Raw genomic sequence first — 18045 nt, forward strand, 5'->3', positions numbered from 1 at the left:
ATGTTGGAAAAATCTCAATCCACTGGGAAGGGGAGCTTGATGTAAAGAATAGGAAGTACAGAAGGAAGTGGTGACATCAAGGGACATGATTGTGTGGAGAAAGAGGTCTTAGAAGACCACATTGTGGAACAGATAAGAGGAGACATAGAAATCTAATGTTCCTATACCTTGGAAAGGGGACAGCATGCCACAGTGTTGCAAGTGGGTTATTCTGGATTGGGAATAAAATTATTCTATAAAAGGTTATTGCAATGCAGATGCCGTGAAAAAATGAAGTGCAATCTGTGCCCTGGGTTCTCGATTTCGTCCTTCTTTCTTTAATGGAAATACAATGGGTCACCACTAAAACATTTAGATTGCCTAAGTGACTGAAAAGGTGTTGTTAAACCTTTCCAGATGAAGACTTTTTTCTTAGCTTGAATTTCAAAGAGATGAAGAGACAAAAATTAATGAAATGCACACTAAAATTTATATTCATTAAAGAAGCTTACAATTAAATTGCATGCATCAGGGAGGGCATGTCTGGGAGCTTTTATCATTCACTGCCTGCTTAGGCTTTGTTTGTCCTTCTGGTGATTACGGTGGTAACAGTGGCAGCTCTGGAAGGACTGATAGTGGTGGCTGCGACAGTAGGGATGGCTGCTGTCCTGACTTTGGTAGCTCTTGCGGTTGTGGCTTGTGAATTGCCCACGGTGGTGGCTGAACTGGCAGCTCCAGCTGCAGTAGGCTTATTAGCTGTGGTGGTGCCGGCCAGTGTGGCAATGGTATTGCCAGCTACGCAGGTGATGGTGGCTGGAGAAGTTAAATGAAATTTTTTAAAATAGTAAATTTTCAGACAACATCAGAACATAGAGGATCAGACAAACCTTTACAGAACACTGTCCTACTCTAGGAAGACCACTCATTCTTAGGGTATGTATGAGGGCGTAATTTACAGCTTGGGAAGACAGCTTGCTAAAGAGCATAGCCACTACTGCAGAGGGGCTAGCCACCCCAAGTATGTATCCATCCAGATGTTAGGCACACACTCAGGGCCATTTGCACCACTGTGGCTACACTCTACCTATAGCATGCCAGCTCAGCCAGCACTAGTGCAGGCATGTATGTCTCCTCGATCTGGGAATTACGCCCCCAGCCTCCAGTGTAGACATTCACTTAGAGAGATTAAACCAATAGGACTCTACAGAGATCACACTGAAATCCATATGGTTTAACTGATTACATCCTTTCTAGAGAGGTTTATTATTATTTAAACTAGCTGACAGAATTCCATGGCAGCAATTTGATTTTCAATTTCATTTTATAGGATATTCAAAAAGATAACCAAAGAAAAGCTCTCATTCTTTATTAAATTAGGTAGGACTTTTCCAGGAGGGATCAAATGCTGTTGTAGTTTTATGTGGGATTATCCCATTCCAGGGAGGGTAGCAATGCAAACATAAAAGGGAAAACATTACATAATTTAAGAGCTGAGGTTCTGATTCTGATCCACAACAGTGTATCTGGACTGGCTCAATCGGTGCAACTGCTGGTTTGCACTATTGTAAATGAAAGCAGAATCAGGCTCTAAGACGTCACATGGAGCAGTCTAGCTAGTTTATTTTAGATTACATAATACTTATAGGAACACTTTGAAGATTAATCTTAAAACTAGTGAGGGAAAGATATTGAGAATGAGGGAAAGGGGGCTATTCTGTCTTGTTTTGTTGGGCATGACTAAAAAAATCAATTTTTGTGGTATGTTTTGAATGTTACTTAAGTAGGATGTATCTTGGTTGTAATTGAAATTGTAATTTTGAAATGGGTAATATTGTTTGTCTTGTTGTGTATCCTGAAATTACATATTTAATTCTGATTTAACCAGAGGGAGTAAAGAGGCACCAAAACAACTCTGAATGCTTCATGATCTCTTTTTCTTTAGTGTTTTGAAATAGAAATAATAAGCCTCTTTCCAAAATCTACATTAACATTCTATTGCTGTTAAAAATTCTTCTTGAAGGAAGTGAAATAAAAAATACTTTATCATGAAGGTGTTTCAAAACCACTTGATCAAAACTGATTAGGTGAATTCTTGACAAGCTGAAACAAAATGTTACTGTTCATGAATATGTTCAAGGGGGCATTTTCAAAAGCATGCAAGGGATTTAGGAACACAAGTCCCATTGATCTTAAATAGGGCTTCTACTGCTAAGCCCTCTACACACTTTTAAAAATCTCCCCTAAAATTCTTGAATAATTAGGAAACTGATAAATGTTTGGGTCTCCTTAAAACACTTTTGTTGGGTTTCATATGTAGAAGTTAGTGATAATAATAACTGTGATTCCAAGAGAAAAAAAACACAAATTGTCTGAAGTTCTGAAGGAAACAAGTGCTTTTGTGATGCTCTTATTTTATATTAGGGTTCTCTTCATTAATGGTTTGTAAAGGGTTACTAGATGGTCAATGAATGTTATAAGCAGATTACAAACATGAACAGAATATGTTCTATATGATTGTAAACACATCAATGGAAGCTTTTATAAATGGTTACAATCTATAGTTATAAACAATCTATTGAACAGTTGGACTCTAAAGCAATCTATTAAAATCAATTTATTAAATAATCTGTTATATTTTTATTAATCTTTTCTAAATCATGGATGGATGGAACCCTAATACAAAAATTGACTGTAGTAACTAAGTTTTCCAGTTTGGTTACTGGTTCTTGAAACAAAGGAGTTCAGCTAACTGGTAACAGAAATTCTCCCTGAGTTATCTGGTGCTCAGTAAGAGTAGAACAGATTCTATTAAGTACATTCAAAAGATTCTATTAAGATTCTAATCACTATGTTAAAATACAGGAGAGTACATAATTGGATTTTTTCTAAAGATATGTTATAGCTCAAACAAAAGATTTGGATTTGCGGAGAAATTATTGTGTGAGGTTGTATGGCCTGTGTCATGGAGGAAGTCAGACTAGATCAGTGGTTTTCAAACTTTTTTCAGGCAACCCAGTTGAAGAAAATTCTTGATGCCCATGACCCAATGGAGCTGGGGATGAGGGGTTTGGAGTTTGGGAGGGGCTCAGGACTGGGGCACAGGGTTGGGGTTCAGGTTTGAGGGCTATGGGATGGGGTTGGGGGTTGGGGTGCGGGAGGGGGCCAGGGCTCTGGGCTGGGGGTGCAGACTCTGGGGTGGGGCCAGGGGTGAAGGGTTTGGGGTTCAGAAAGGGGCTCCAGGTTTGGGACAGGGCTCAGGGCTGGGGCAGGGGATTGTGGCACGGGCTTACCTTGGGCGGCTTCCAGTCAGTGGCGCAGCAGGGGTGCTAAGGCAGGCTTCCTGCCTGTCCTGACACCGCGGACTGCAATGCACCCCGGGAGCGCCCAGCAGCAGGTCTGGCTCCTAGGCGGAGGCACGGAAGTGGCTCCATGCGGTTCTCGCCCATAGGCACCACCCCCTCAGCTCCCATTTGCAGGTTCCCGGTTAGTGGGAGTGCAGAGCTGGTGCTCGGGGAAGGGGCAGCACACGGAGCCCTGTGCCGCCCCCCTCCACCCTGCCGCCTAGGAGCTGGTCCTGCTGCTGGCCACTTCCGGGGCACAGCACAGTGTCAGAACAGATAGGGACTAACCTGCCTTAGCTGGGCAGCACTGCTGATGGGACTTTTAATGGCCCAGTCGGTGGTGCTGACCAGAGCCATCAAGACCGAGTGCCTTAAATTCCATGAGCCAGTATTGGGTTGCGACCCGCAGTTTGAAAACCACTGGACTAGATGATCATGATGATCTCTTCTGACCCTAAACTCTATCAGTCTATGAAATGGAATATACTGTTTGCCTCTGAAACCCAGAGATCTGTCAACAAAATAAAAGAGTAAATAACCTCTAAACCTTAGAAAGGAAAAGCTTACCCCAAGTAGGAAATGAACTAACTGTTGTACTGTCAAAAGTGCTGCTATGCTAATCCCCCATGCCACAGAGCTACTGACAAACCCGACCCATAAACAGCGGGGACAGAAAGAGTGCACCTACGCTAATGCTAGTATCATAGCAGCTATACTGCAAGTGCAGTAAACGGGCACACCACTGAGAATTGCCTATAATATTATCCAGTGTTAATATGTCACACTCACATACATGTGGGAAGAAGGAAGACACAATACCAAAGCAACGCAATTCCTGTGCTCAGTGTTGATAGCATAACCAATGTACACATGCAGGGTCCCTGTCTCCAGGATGTCACAGTGCTTACTGATTTTAGACACATGACTGAAAAAAATAAATGAAATATGATGACAAGACTGTTTATGAAAGAAAGAAAATAAACTTTACAAGAAGTCTTTTCTCACTTTTGTTTCCTACGTACCATGAAACATGTTCAGTGACCACAGTTACGGGTCACATTGTAGTCTATGTCAGACAACAGTATGTTCTGTGACACTGGCTTGTGAGAGGTGACATCAGTTTCCAGTGTCAGCTAATATAATGTACATATGTATACATATGGTAATAATGCTGAGTGTTGTATTCAGTGAAACAGGATGTGTTGTGTGCAGGCTGGTGTTGTTTGTGTGAAGTCACATTGCATTCTCTGTGAGGTTTCACGTCTTTTCTGTCAGGTTCCAATCTACTGAAAGTGAGCTCCATGCTAGGTCACCTAATGTTTTACTACATATTGTATTCCATTTCAGGAGATTTGGGGATCAGTACCTGGTGAGATGTTCTCTTTGGAGGAGTCACCCTTCCTTCAGTCAGTTGATATCGCACTGTATATGGAATAACTCTGCATTCCATGTGAGGCCTTGATGTGTTGTGTGTGTGGTTACATTGCCTGCATAGTTGTATTATGTAAAACAGTAGAAATATCTTAAATAGAACAATGTGTTTTTGTTCAAATTTGGAGTTTAAAATTGGAACACAATCTTACCAGGAAGCCAAGAGATAAGGAACTACAAGGATCTATAATATAAAGAGAAAAGTAGTTTAGATTTAAGATATGGTACTAACTAGAGCTAATTGAACCTTTTTCTGTTGAAAAAGGCCTTTTTGTGGAAACTGAAATGTTTTGAAGAAACATATTGGTTTAGAGAAAAATTTAATTGGGAAGTCATTTCTGGCCAAACTGAGAGTGAGACAACACAGTGGTTAGCAAGCTGGCCTGGGATTTGGGAGATCCAGGTTCAAGTCCCGGCTCTGCATGATTAAGAGCACAAGTTTGTCCTCCCAGATCACAAACACACTTTCTCACACACAGATTTTTTCCTTCACAGGGCCCCTACCAGTGAGGCAGGAGTCTGTTTTTGGCACCAGCACAAGAAGAGTAGGGTTGGGAGAGCAGAGTACTGGAGGGAATCAAGGCAGCTTGGGTGGGGGAGCAGTGGGAACCTGGGACTTGGGGTTGTTTCAGGGACGTATCAAGGGACAGCTTCAGTCATTCCATCACTGCTTCCTGTTTCCCATTTGAACCCCCAAATCACTCCCCAGTCTGTTTTCCCTTGAGCTCTGTCCCCAGTTGGTTCCCCCTTGAACCAGTTCTGACTGTTTCCTCAGCCTGTCCATCCCTCACTTTTCTCTCCTCCAAATTCTGGTGGCACGACCCTGAGGTAGCTGGTGCTGCTACCTCTTACTCCCTGGTGACATCTGAGTACAAGGCTACTCAACCCGCTGGGTCCAAGCTTGGGCAACTAGCCAGTGCTGCTGCCCATGTTGCAACATCCACCCTGCTATTTTTAGTGCACTAGCTTAAGCAGAGCTAGTGCATGTCTGTCTACCTGGGCTGGGCGGCACATTCCCAGCTGCAGTGTAGACATATACTTGGAGAACAAGGGAGGCACTTAAACAGGATGAATGAAGTGTTCACAAATATATTACAATGGTTAATATATGATCAATTAATGTAAACAGAATATGTCAGCACAAGCTGTTTAGTCTCACCTTCTCTGGCTGCCTTTCTTCATCTCTCACATATTCTCGGCAACCAGCAGTTGTTGCTATCCTAATTGTGACATCACAGTGAGAGTTCTTTATGGAGAGGCTTGCAACAGTGAGGAGGAAAAGGCAAGTGAGAGCAATTTAAAGTATTATTAAATGAGCGTGCATTACACTCTTATTCATGGTATATGCAGTATATATTTTTCCAAAACTATACTGAATTTTTGGCTGTTTGTGAGCCCCAATTTGGAAAAGTGTTTAGAAATTTTGAACCCAGAAACAACTGCAGGTGCAATTCCATTTCAAATCTTCACCCTTGCCGATCACCAGGGTATAGGGAAGCTAGGAGAGGATGTTTAGGAAGCAAATCAAGGACAAGAGATTACCATGTCCCACTAGACCACTGACAGAGTTGTCTAGATGTTGGACAGTATTCTTGCCCAGGGTCATCCATAATATAGATTCTACACTTTGACAGAACCTGTTTTGTGTCAAGATGACAAAGACTAGCCACTATATGCAGTCATTTGACCCTTCATCACTTGAACAGACTCTTCCATATAATATTAAAAGAGTACAGTAACTTTTTAACCTAACCTTACACACACACTCAAATATAATAAAGTACTACTAGTACCTAGCTCTTACACCACACTTTTCATCAACAGATCTCAAAGGGCTTTACAAAGGAGGCCAGTAGCATTATCCCCATTTTACATATGGGGAAACTGAGGTACTGAGTGGTGCAGTGTGTTGCCCAAGATCACCAGCAGAGCCACGATTTGAACCTAGCACTCTGAAGTCTGAGTCCAGTGCTCAATCTTCTAGACCACACTGCCAAATATCCTGTTTCATTGCCTGTTCCTGGTTGGAGCCTTCTAGGGCATTAGTGAAATGTTAATAAACAACAAAAGCAGCTATGGAGACCCTGTTTAAAGTTTCTCTGTGCATAAGAACTATACATTTTGATACACAATGGGTTCTATACCAGGGCACCTGACCCTGCATCACTAAAGTCAATAGAGTTTTGCCACTGAGTTCAGTGTGCAGGATCTTGCCCCAGCTCAGCATTTCTTCATCTAGTGTGCAGTAAATTTGTCTGTTCTTACAAGGAATATGCCTGTTTTAGGACTATGGTTATTTGGACCACAAATTGACCAAGTATACTATTTTATAACTAGTACCCATTTTACGAGCAATAATTAACAAATTGTCAGAGAGGAAAGAGAGGTGCTTGATATCATGATTCTAAATAATATCTCTTGGGGCAGGGGAATGGGACTTCAGGTATGCTTTCACAACTATGTTTTTTTTTTATCTTGAGAATATTTTATCTCAAGAATATTTTACATCTGTTCTTTCTTCTGTGAAAGCATAGTCCATCAGATCACATGCTGTGTTCCCTTCACTGATTAACTATTGCCTTGTGTTTCCCCCACTTCATCTTGTAAATGTAAAGTTTCTTCTTATGCATCTGAGGATCTGATTATGGAAGGCATTGCTTTGAAGGTTGAAGGGACATACATACATAACAGCATAGAAGGGGAGTGCTGTAGGATGCTGTCAAATAGTAAAAACAAGATTACCTTATCCAAAAAAAATGTAAATCTGTGTAGAAACTTCCCCCTGGTTTGTGCAAAGGCTGAAATAATATTCAGGGAGTAAGTCCAAAAGGAAATTTCCAGCAAAGATTGACAAGAAGAATCTAGAATGCATGTACTACATGTAAATACAATGTACAAAATAGAATATGGAACTTCCAGAATACAATAATAACTAAGCATCACGTACTGAATAATTCTTTATCCCCAAATTGCATATATGCTGCTGCTGACTGAAATCCTAGTTGATAGCTTTTGAGGCTTGTTGCGTAATGATGAATGTCATTTGTTGATGGAAGCTGAGAAAAGATTAAGTAGAGATTTCCAGGGTCAACCTATTTCCCATCCATTCAGATTTACTATCATTTCAAAAGCTTTCTTTGCTGACATACAGAGTCACACGCTGATGGCTAAACTTTAAATATGGTAAGGGATTAGACAAAGCAATATCTTGTTGCCGCTGCTGTATCCAGGTCTTTATTTAAAATATTTTTGTGCTCCCCATGAAAACTGCAGGATCAAGTATTGACATTTTTGTATGCCCAGCTCTCCCATAGAATGAATGAGTCTAATCAATTCAAAAGGAAATTCTGCCACTTAAAAACCCTGCTCATGATCATTTTGTTTTTTTACAACTAAGCAGTCCAGATAAAGGACACATAATCATCACCTTTTTACACACTACATTTCCAGAGATTCATAGAGATCTCAGACACTTTTACTTCATTTAATTTTACTATCAAAGGGCTTCTGAAACATATATTCTTATAAAATTTACACATGTGTGTGCAGTCAAGTCAGGTAACTGCACTTAAGATTCGATTTCTGTGCAAATGAGAAGGTGGCACTTCTCATGTGTAAATGAAAAAGTTTCAGAAGCCCTTTGAAAAATGTAGCCAGAGCAATCCTATTAATTCTGCTTTTGTGAAGAATATGTGCCTTACTGGAGTTGTAAACAAGTTATATAATGTAAACGACCTCACTGAAGTCATTTGCATTGTTGTTGTGTTGGTCCCAAGATATTAGACAAACCAGGTGGGTGAGGGCCAATAAGAGATATTACGTCATTTACCTTGTGCCTCATTGAAGTTGAATAGCTGATCCCTTCAGCCTTTTTGTTTGTTTGTTTTCATATTCTGGATAATCAAGTGCGGTAGTTGCAGCTACACCATTATTCCCCTGTACTGCACCTTTAAGTTTCTAAGGTGTTTGTAGGAGCAGTTGTTATTTTCTGACACACAGTTGATGTAACACGAGGAGACAAAACACTGTGCTGTCTCACAAAGACCTTTGTTATGTTTTATCGGGTGCTCCAACTTAAAATAAAAATTGAAACTGAACCTACATGCATGGCCATTGTGTATGGAAAATCATAACAGGTTAAAACATTATTAGGTATTAAAAATACCATCTGTAGAACTGCCAAGTTTTCACCAGGCATGATATTATGCAAAACGAATGAATTAATATTTTTATAAAAGTGCAAATTAATACTGGCAAAAGGCATTGGCTCTGTCCTGGTAAAGGACATCCTTGATTCATCACCAGCAGTACGGCAAAACTTCTCATGCACACAGCATGTTCTTCAACTGCACTGCGGGGCGAATGGGGCACTTCGGTCACCATGGCCCTTGCAGTTCTTGGCCTTTCTACTAAGATTGCCAGCTAGTGTAAAGTATGGGGGTGAGTTTACACCATGGGAGCTGGAAAACAGACCAAAATGAATCTCATATAGGCCATCAAAGATCCATTAGATGGGAACAACTTTTCATCCCTACTGGCATGGGTTAGATTGAGGCTATGTCTACACTAGAGACTTTACAGCTGCATGGCTGTAGTGATGCAGCTGCACCGCTGTAAGATCTCTCATGTAACTGCTCTATGCCAACAGGAGAGAGCTGTCCCATCGACATAATTAAACCACCTGCAATGAACGGCGGTAGCTATGTTGGCTGGAGAAGCTCTCCCACCGACATAGTGCTGTGCACACTACCACTTATGCCAATGAAATGTATGTAGCTTGGGGGCGGGGGGTTTCACACCCCTGAGCAACGTAAGTTTTGCAGACATAAGAGGTAGTGTAGACATGGCCTTAGACTGGTGATCTACAGGCAAAAGAGTCTGAAGCTCATTAGCAATATCTTTAGGTATCCAGTCTCCTACTAAGTGCCAGCCTCCGTTCCAAAAGTTGATTAAATCAGGTTCTGACCTGTTGAGTTTACACAGGGAGCATCCTCCCTCTCTGACTACAAAGGTCAAAACTCTCACACACTGCTCAGTGAAAACACTCCTAATTAAGTGCTCCACCCCATTCTTAAAGGAACAGCTCTCATTAAGCAACACACACACACACACAAACACACTAAAAATACAACAAATATTAACACAATGATCAAATTCACTTTCAATACAATGTGCTGTAAGGTAAGATCATTCCAACTATTCAAGATCCTCACACTAATTAAAGAGGCTGATTATATAATTCTGTCTCCCACGTCAGTTATCAGTAGGGTCTGAGGCTATGGGCCACTTCCAATTCAGCTGTAAGATCAACTGGTGACAAAAGCAAACTGGGACCCTGTGTGAACCAGTTTGTAGAGGTAGTCTGCAAGACAGTACTAGAATATTGGGTGTCATTATTCCTGGATTCTGTTCCTGCCTCTGAGGGGCTAAAAGTGAGCAGGCCTGTTTAAGGTGTTCCAAATTAGGTACCCAAAAGTTGAGGCTCCCCAATCACTGAGCCTTATGTCCTTACTGTTTTTTGTTTTGTTTTTCTTTGCAAATGTGGCAATAAAACGAAGTAGAAGAAATATCAGCACATTTCATAACAGAGGCAGAAGAGCTCCTTAAAAGATTTGGGCTTGTCTACACTTAACAGGCTGCAGAGGTGCAGCTGCATCTGTAGCACTTCACTGAAGATACTACCTACACTGACAGGAGGGCTTCTCCCACCAGTGTAGGCAATCCACCACTCCCGAGTGACATAATTATATCAACATAAATTGCTAGTGTAGACAGACCAACCCTCTATTTCCCACCCACTGTGTGTTGTTTTGTCTTCCAAACTACTTTTCTTCCAAGAGAACAATTTTTATTCCCAACAAATATTAAATGTGGGAGTGCAATCAGCTATCTACATAAGGCAGAGACGCTTTACAGGTTTAGTGGAGAAGCATATTCCCATGGTCCATATATCATTTTATAGCTTTTATCTACTTTGAGTAATTTTGTTTCAAGGTTCCTCTTGTATTGAGGGATGAATCATACACCACACAATACAGTGAAAACAGTTAGATACCTCTCAGGTCTCTACCATTAATTTTTTTTGCGTTATATTTTAATGGTAAATCACCATTATGACTAGATACATGGGTTTTAAATTATACAGCTGTGTGCACATACAATATTATTTACACATTCACAGACATAGGGAGGTAGTTATGAATTAGGAAATAACCTGGGATCACTAGCTACTTCTTTTGAGACACATTCCAAACCAGGAATCAGTTTGCATCAGCGTTTGCAGTGAGATGTACTGCTCTAAAAAGCCTCTCTGGATCAGATAAAACTATACTAAGGCCTTGATCCTGCTCCCATTTCCTTCTTTTTTTAATTAAAGATACAGAAAAAGGAAAATAAAGTTCTAGCATTAGAAATGTAAAATATTAAGAATGGCTTTCATTTTAACAATATTTCTTATTGCCTGTCCCCTTTCACTATAAAATGTTTTTAGCAGGAAATCCCTGATTGACAGTCTTTTAGATGATATTAAAGATCATAATAACTGGGGGGAAGGGAGAGTAATGCATAATCCACCAGTGCGGACTCAGCTGCTCATTCTTTCTTCCTCATTTCCAATAAAAGGGCATCAGACAGCAAAGAAGGGTGTGGGGAGCAGGCCTCTTGTCATTGAGGAGGTAAAATAAGGGAAGGAAGTTGGACTGCGCTGTTCCATCTGTCCCGGTATCTGGGCACACATTGGCATATAGCTCAGACCAAGACACAACCAAGAAAAAAGCAAACAGCAATACTCTTCTTGCCCTGCTCCACTCCCCTTTATCACTTTTCCAGGTATAACACTCCTCTTTCACTCCGGCAGCGTGTAAACTGGTCCAGCTTACACTAATTTATACCACAAAAAGAAAAGGAGTACTTGTGGCACCTTAGAGACTAACAAATTTGAGCATAAGCTTTCGTGAGCTACAACTCACTTCATCAGATGCATACATTGGAAAATATAGTGGGGAGATTTTATATACACAGAGAACATGAAACAATGGGTGTTACCATACAGACTGTAACAAGAGTGATCAGGAAAGGTGAGCTATTACCAGCAGGATAGCTGGGGGCGGTGAGGGGGGGACCTTTTGAAGTAATAATCAAGGTGGGCCATTTCCAGCAGTTGACAAGAACAGGAGGGGGGGAATAAACAAGGGGAAACAGTTTTACTTTGTGTAATGACACATCCACTCCCAGTCTTTATTCAAGCCTGTTAATTGTATCCAGTTTGCAAATTAATTCCAATTCAGCAGTCTCTCATTGGAGTCTGTTTTTGAAGTTTTTTTGTTGAAGAATTGCCACTTTTAGGTCTGTAATCGAGTGACCAAGGAGATTGAAGTGTTCTCCGACTGGTTTTTGAATGTTATAATTCTTGACATCTGATTTGTGTCCATTTATTCTTTTACATAGAGACTGTCCAGTTTGGCCAATGTACATGGCAGAGGGGCATTGCTGGCACATGATGGCACATATCACATTGGTAGATGCGCAGGTGAACGAGCCTCTGATAGTGTGGCTAATGTGATTAGGCCCTATGATGGTGTCCCCTGAATAGATATGTGGACACAGTTAGTGATGGGCTTTGTTGCAAGGATAGGTTCCTGGGTTAGTGCTTTTGTTGTGTGGTTGCTGGTGAGTATTTGCTTCAGGTTATACCAGCATCCCAACCTGTAACTTGCACCACCACCATTAAAGTCATCTCTGAATTTGGCTTCCTCAAGCCCTCCTGATTATGAAGAGAGAGATGCTCTTCCAATCAGTGAACAGAAAATTTATGATGTGACTTAGGTTACCAACCAGTTTGAATTTCAAAATTAATACCTAGAATAATTACAGGCAGCATGCTGTTAATAAGCTATCAAAGGGTGAGGGGAAATTAAAAATGATATGTTCATACCACATTTACTAATAATTAATAAATTTGAAGAAACCACATTCTGCTCATGCATATTGTGAGCAGAAAAGGAGGTTACATTTGTTAGTGAATTATTTGCTGTGAATTATTTACTTATCTCTAAAACTGATTTGATGTGGAGGTCACAGATGGCTAATATGCAGCACCAGCATATACTTGAACAGTCATTTTTGTAACCCTGACCACACTTTTATCAAAGCAGAAATCAAAGGTACTCTTTTTGTAATCTTGTTTGTGCGCTTCATTCTATTATACCAGTATAATCTTTTTGATTATTTCCCTAGGAGTTCTGTACAGAAACACCCAGAAGAGGCATATTAAAGGAGGTTAAATATTCTGAGATATCCATCAGTTACACCAAGAAGCTAAAAGGAACAAGGAAATAAAAAATGACTTTCCAGCATAAATGAAGGGTTCATTGCGGCAAAACGATCACCTTTTCATTTCTGAAGCAATACAGGGATATCTCCCCTGCACGGGGTCTGTTACAGATAAAATTGCCTCCCCCACTCCCATGTCAGCTGTAGATTAAAATACATTCACTACCATCAAGGACAAAAATTCTATGCAAAAATTATGTGGTTTACAATTGCAGAAGAAACTGAAATTTGAAACAGAGGAAACCAAAAATTATAAAGGATTGCAGCAGACTGAAATTGCATGTTATCTTTTGCAACTTTTATCATTTTTAATCTTGGATTTGCTCACACTATAACCAGTTCTAGGTGGGGAACAAAGGGCCAAATCCTGATCCCAGGGAAACTCATGACAAAAGTTCCCATTTGACTTCAAATTGGACCAGGATTTGAAAACAGTCCGATTTCCTTCTCCAGACAGATTTCTTCAAAGACTTAAGTCTTCCCTGTTTTTTGTCTATACACAGAAACACCTTACCTCTACCCCTAACTGGCAAGAAAATTGTGCCCTCTCCTCACAGAAGACGACCTGGCCACAATGATCCATGCTTTTGTTATTTCAAGACTGGACTACTGCAGTGTTCTCTAGTACCTGTGCTACAGCTAGGGTGGGAGAAATTGAGAATATACTCAAGTGTGGAAACAGCCACTGTACTCTGTTATCAACTCTTTTGTAGCTGCTCTGCCACTCAAAGAACATTAACCAGTATTCGGCTTAAGCCTTATCTACCAAATGGGTTGACCTACCCTCCTTCCTTCCTTGGCTGGTAAGAAACTTAATATGTCCCCCTTCTGCACATGCTTTATGAAAAGTCTTTATGTACATTATCTCACAATCTTTTTTCCACAGGACTCATTCAGTGCACCTGATGGCAATCATCAAGACTGTTCAATAAAGAAAGAGGCTTTTGTAGGACCCCCCTGACCTTATATAAGTCTGGTATTTCCTAACTTCTGAGGGCTAAAATTTGCAAGCTTAATGTTCTTTTAACTTGGAGGGTGGGAAGTTTGGGAGTGAGATAATGTGTGGTAAAAAAAATAAACGTGCTCGTTCTCTTTCATTTATGGTAGGCCCATACTTTCAAGCTCTTACAGCTCAAGATCTGTGCACCTGTTGGTACATTTATGGTAAGTATGTCTAAAGGACTTAATGCCACTATATTTAGAGCATGTTTGTGTATGTACTTTTTCCACACACAAATACCACAACTACACATTCAAATCAGGCATTTTCATAAATGAATGCTTTAAATCCAATTTCTGTGTTAAAATGCCTGATGTGTGCATTCAATTGCATCATTTGCATGGAGGCATCGAGGCATCTGAACTACAGCTGTCGTGAGGTATTGCAACAGCTCACATGGGTGCTGTTCAAAGTCAAACTGTTCCAAAACGTTTCAGCATTTCAGAATTGGAAATTTATCAGAACTTTCCGTTACCAAAAAAAAAAAAATGATATTTTAATTTCTCTTTCAGATTTGGGATGAAAATAAGTTAAAATATTGGAATTTCCCATGGAATGGAAATTCTGATTTTCAGCCAGCGTTGCAGACTAACCCCTGTGCTCAGAGAAGGTTTAGACAACTAGTTGTTAAAATGTAAAGGGCCACCAGCACCTCCTCTGCACTTGCACTTTCGCCACTGCTATCACGGTGGAACTGCATCAGTGGGAGAAACTGTAAGAAATGTTAGGGGAAAAGGTTAGATCGGCAAAGCCAGAGGGTTCATTGTGTTGTACTGGGATTATACCTTCAAGGCTTGAGCTTCCCAGACAGAGAGTCTGAATGGAGTGTGGTGACGTTCTTGTTATGCATAGCCATTTGAAAGAGGATACATAATAAAGCAGAGCACTTACAAAGCAGCTTAAATAGTGCGACCGCTGAATATTAATATGCAAGAAGATAGAGAGCTACCTAACAAAGTCACACATAGGGAAATAGGCGGCATGTCTAGTGAATAACAAATACGAGCAGCACTGTTACCATTGGAGCTGGAATGGCACACGTGCAACACCGAATATTGTTTATATGACTGGAATTTGTTTTATGATGGGATCTGCTGTCTTCACAAAGGTGCCCTTAGCTGTCCAAAAGATACTGAGAAATTACAAATGCACAAGGAGTGTTAAGAAAAAGAGAACATCAATTCTGATTGCATTGGAAGTTCTGTCAAGGTTACTGTTTGTCTTGCCACTTTACATTGTTGTTCATGGCAGTATCACTCAGAGCCAGCTTGCTTATGGTAGGTGTGATGTGACACTAAATAACACAGATATCAGAGTAGCTTTCAGTCTAAGCCCCAAATTTCCTGTGTGAACAGTGATTATAACCCTGTTTAGAAACAATATTCTAAAATATATGTCTACTGGCCAAAGGACAAGACTTGACACATATTCTTTCCTATATGAGTGGGAGTAAAGGTGCAGGGAAGGGAAGATAGAAACAATAAAATAATTCTATTAACAGAAAACAAAATCCATAACCATAGTAACTGCTCAAGAGTTACAGATCTGATTACTGCCCACCAAAGTGCCACCCATATGGCTCTGTCAATGTGTATCCTGGCGTTCTGTTCAAATTAATTATAACACAACCAATTAGACAAAACAAATAGATATCTGGGCACCTAGTTACCCCTCAAATGAATGTGTTACCCCTTCTTCTTAATCTGTCCCAACTTGTATTTATCTCAGATACCCTGCTTCCTTCCCCAGACCTGAAGAAGAGCTCTGTGTAGCTCAAAAGCCTGTATCTTTCACAAAACAGAAGTTGGTCCAATAAAAGGGATCTCATCTACTTTGTTTCACTACATTGATAAACGCAGTATTGTTTTAGCCGTGTCTCCCCAACACACTGATAAATAGCATTTAAAATAAAATGCACGTAGTCTTGAGCCAAAGCACCTACCTTTCTTAATTGAGTATTCATGGCAGGCAATTACACTGGTAATAGAGGTATAATCAGAAATTGACACCACTTTAAACACACAAGGGTGTTTAGTTTTCCGATGTGGTGTATAATCTTCAAATTATTTCTTCCTGGTCTGAAAAAGGCCTTTTCCTAGTAATCAAAACACATCAAGTCTTTTTATGCTGGGCTGAAGACATAGGATAAAAATGTATAAGGGATGTAACATTCTTGCTTCAGGGCAGAAGCAGATTACTAATTGTCTGCCAACAGGAAAAAATTCCCCTGTTATTCTACTGCAGCACCTTGTGCTGGCTACTGCTGCAGGTGGAACCTGTGAGGAGGTGGATCACTGGCCTTACCACTTTGGCAATTCCTATGGAAAACCCTGCAGTTCATGTAGCACACTGTTGCAAAGTTTGCATACTGCATTTCTTCCTACAGGAGCTGTTTTTCTGTGTTCTTCTTTTACTGTTCATTTTGTATTACAGCAGCACTTAGGAACTTAGTCATGGACCAGTAACCCCATTGTGCGAGGTGCTGCACAAACAAAGAGCTGTAGACAGCTGCTACCCCAAAGAGCTCACAAACTAAGTATAAGATGAGAGAAAAAACAGGTACAGGAGAGCACAAGGAAACAATAGGATAATATTGGTCAGCATTATAGGCTGTGGTTTCAGCCACCAACTGACTGTCAAGTAGGTATAAACAGGATAAACGATTGTCAAGTAGGTATAAACAGGATGGATCTGAAGGAAGACAGAGGTGACTTAGTGGACATTTTTGAAGGACAACCTGGAGGAAGAGCATGATGGTGCTTGTTTGAAAGTTTAGAGTGCTTCCCTCAGCCTGTAACATACAAGAAACAAACAACAAACAGTAATAATGCCAAAATAAAGTGGCATGGCCTCTGAAGCAAATGCCACCTCGAGGCATGTAATGGATTAAATTTAACCTGAACACACACTCTGGAATCTTGCTTTCTGATAATGCATTTATTTTGCTGTGCTCCCTAGAATGACTTGCTTTTAGACTACTTTTATGTCCCAGCTTCTAAATGCCAGTCATATGTATGCGCTGCCAGTCAGCTTGTCCATGTGCCTCTAGGTTTCTGGTTTGTGCAATTGTCTTAGGCTGTGTGCTGCTCACTGAATGCCAGTTCAGCTGTGTGTTAAGTAAACTCCTTTCAGGCATGTAAATGATCTGTTATTCTTCTCTGCATTCTTAAAATGGCTTCTCTCTAAATATAAACTGGATTTAATGATAGCACAACCAGCAGCAATTATGATTTTGCATTTCATTATATTCAGCATTTATGAAGAGCCTCTGATCATTATATATATACTTGTATGGCAGGCTCTGAAATGTAAGAGTATTGTGTCTGAATGCAGTCATCCAGCTTTTTGATTCCTGAATGAGTGTCACTCTCTAGATTCCATCTCCTGCTTTCACAAGGAGGCCTGATTAGCTACATAAATCTCTCTTATTCAGATGGAAATGTTGCTTGAATTTTTCAATGCCATCAATAAAAACTTTGACACAAGACTAGTTTCATAGTGTGATACACAAGGAAATAGCTACAGAGCACCATTAACACAGCTGGGATCTTCACAGATTAGTCAATCGAGTAGAATACAGTGAAAGTGCCCTATGTTGCACCTTTCCTGCTAATACTCTTCCTTGGCACTTTGTTGTGCTGCCATCATTGTAGATCAGTGGTTTTCAACCTCTGTCCCTGGGGCGGGGGGGTCCACAGATTATGTCTAAGAGGTCTACAAAAGGTGACTATGACAATAAAGTTTCAGATCCCAGAAAAGGAATTCTGTTTTTGTGATTAATCAAAAGTATGTGAATACCCCCACCTACAGGTCAATACCTAGAAGTGTTGTCATTACCTTAGGGCTTGTCTATATTACCCACTGGATCGACGGGCAGCAATCGATCCAGCGGGGGTTGATTTATAGCATCTCAACTGCCGAGCACTCTCCCATCGACTCCGGTACTCCACCACGGCGAGAGGT

General features: G+C 40.6%; 1 protein-coding gene across 5 annotated transcripts in view; it reads right to left on the reverse strand.

Moving 5' to 3' along the window:
- Nucleotides 1-512: 512 nt before the first annotated feature.
- Nucleotides 513-18045, reverse strand: part of LOC311521162 (uncharacterized protein) — an 87475-nt gene continuing 69942 nt past the window's right edge. For 2 of the 5 annotated variants that reach the window (XR_014711818.1, XM_084629323.1), the window contains 4 exons: nucleotides 5911-6010; nucleotides 4904-4935; nucleotides 4110-4245; nucleotides 513-792 (listed from right to left, as the gene is read on the reverse strand). Coding sequence is in view for 4 of the 5 variants with exons in the window: in XM_084629323.1 (XP_084485449.1) it covers nucleotides 775-792; nucleotides 4110-4245; nucleotides 4904-4935; nucleotides 5911-6010 (286 nt within the window). In the remaining variant the exon portion in view is untranslated. The remainder of the gene's footprint in view (nucleotides 793-4109; nucleotides 4246-4903; nucleotides 4936-5910; nucleotides 6011-18045) is intronic. The other 3 variants (XM_084629322.1, XM_084629324.1, XM_084629325.1) reach the window with 2 other exon arrangements.

This window comes from Lepidochelys olivacea (assembly GCF_965140295.1).
Source record: "Lepidochelys olivacea isolate rLepOli2 genome assembly, chromosome: 5".
Lineage (NCBI taxonomy): Eukaryota > Metazoa > Chordata > Testudines > Cheloniidae > Lepidochelys > Lepidochelys olivacea.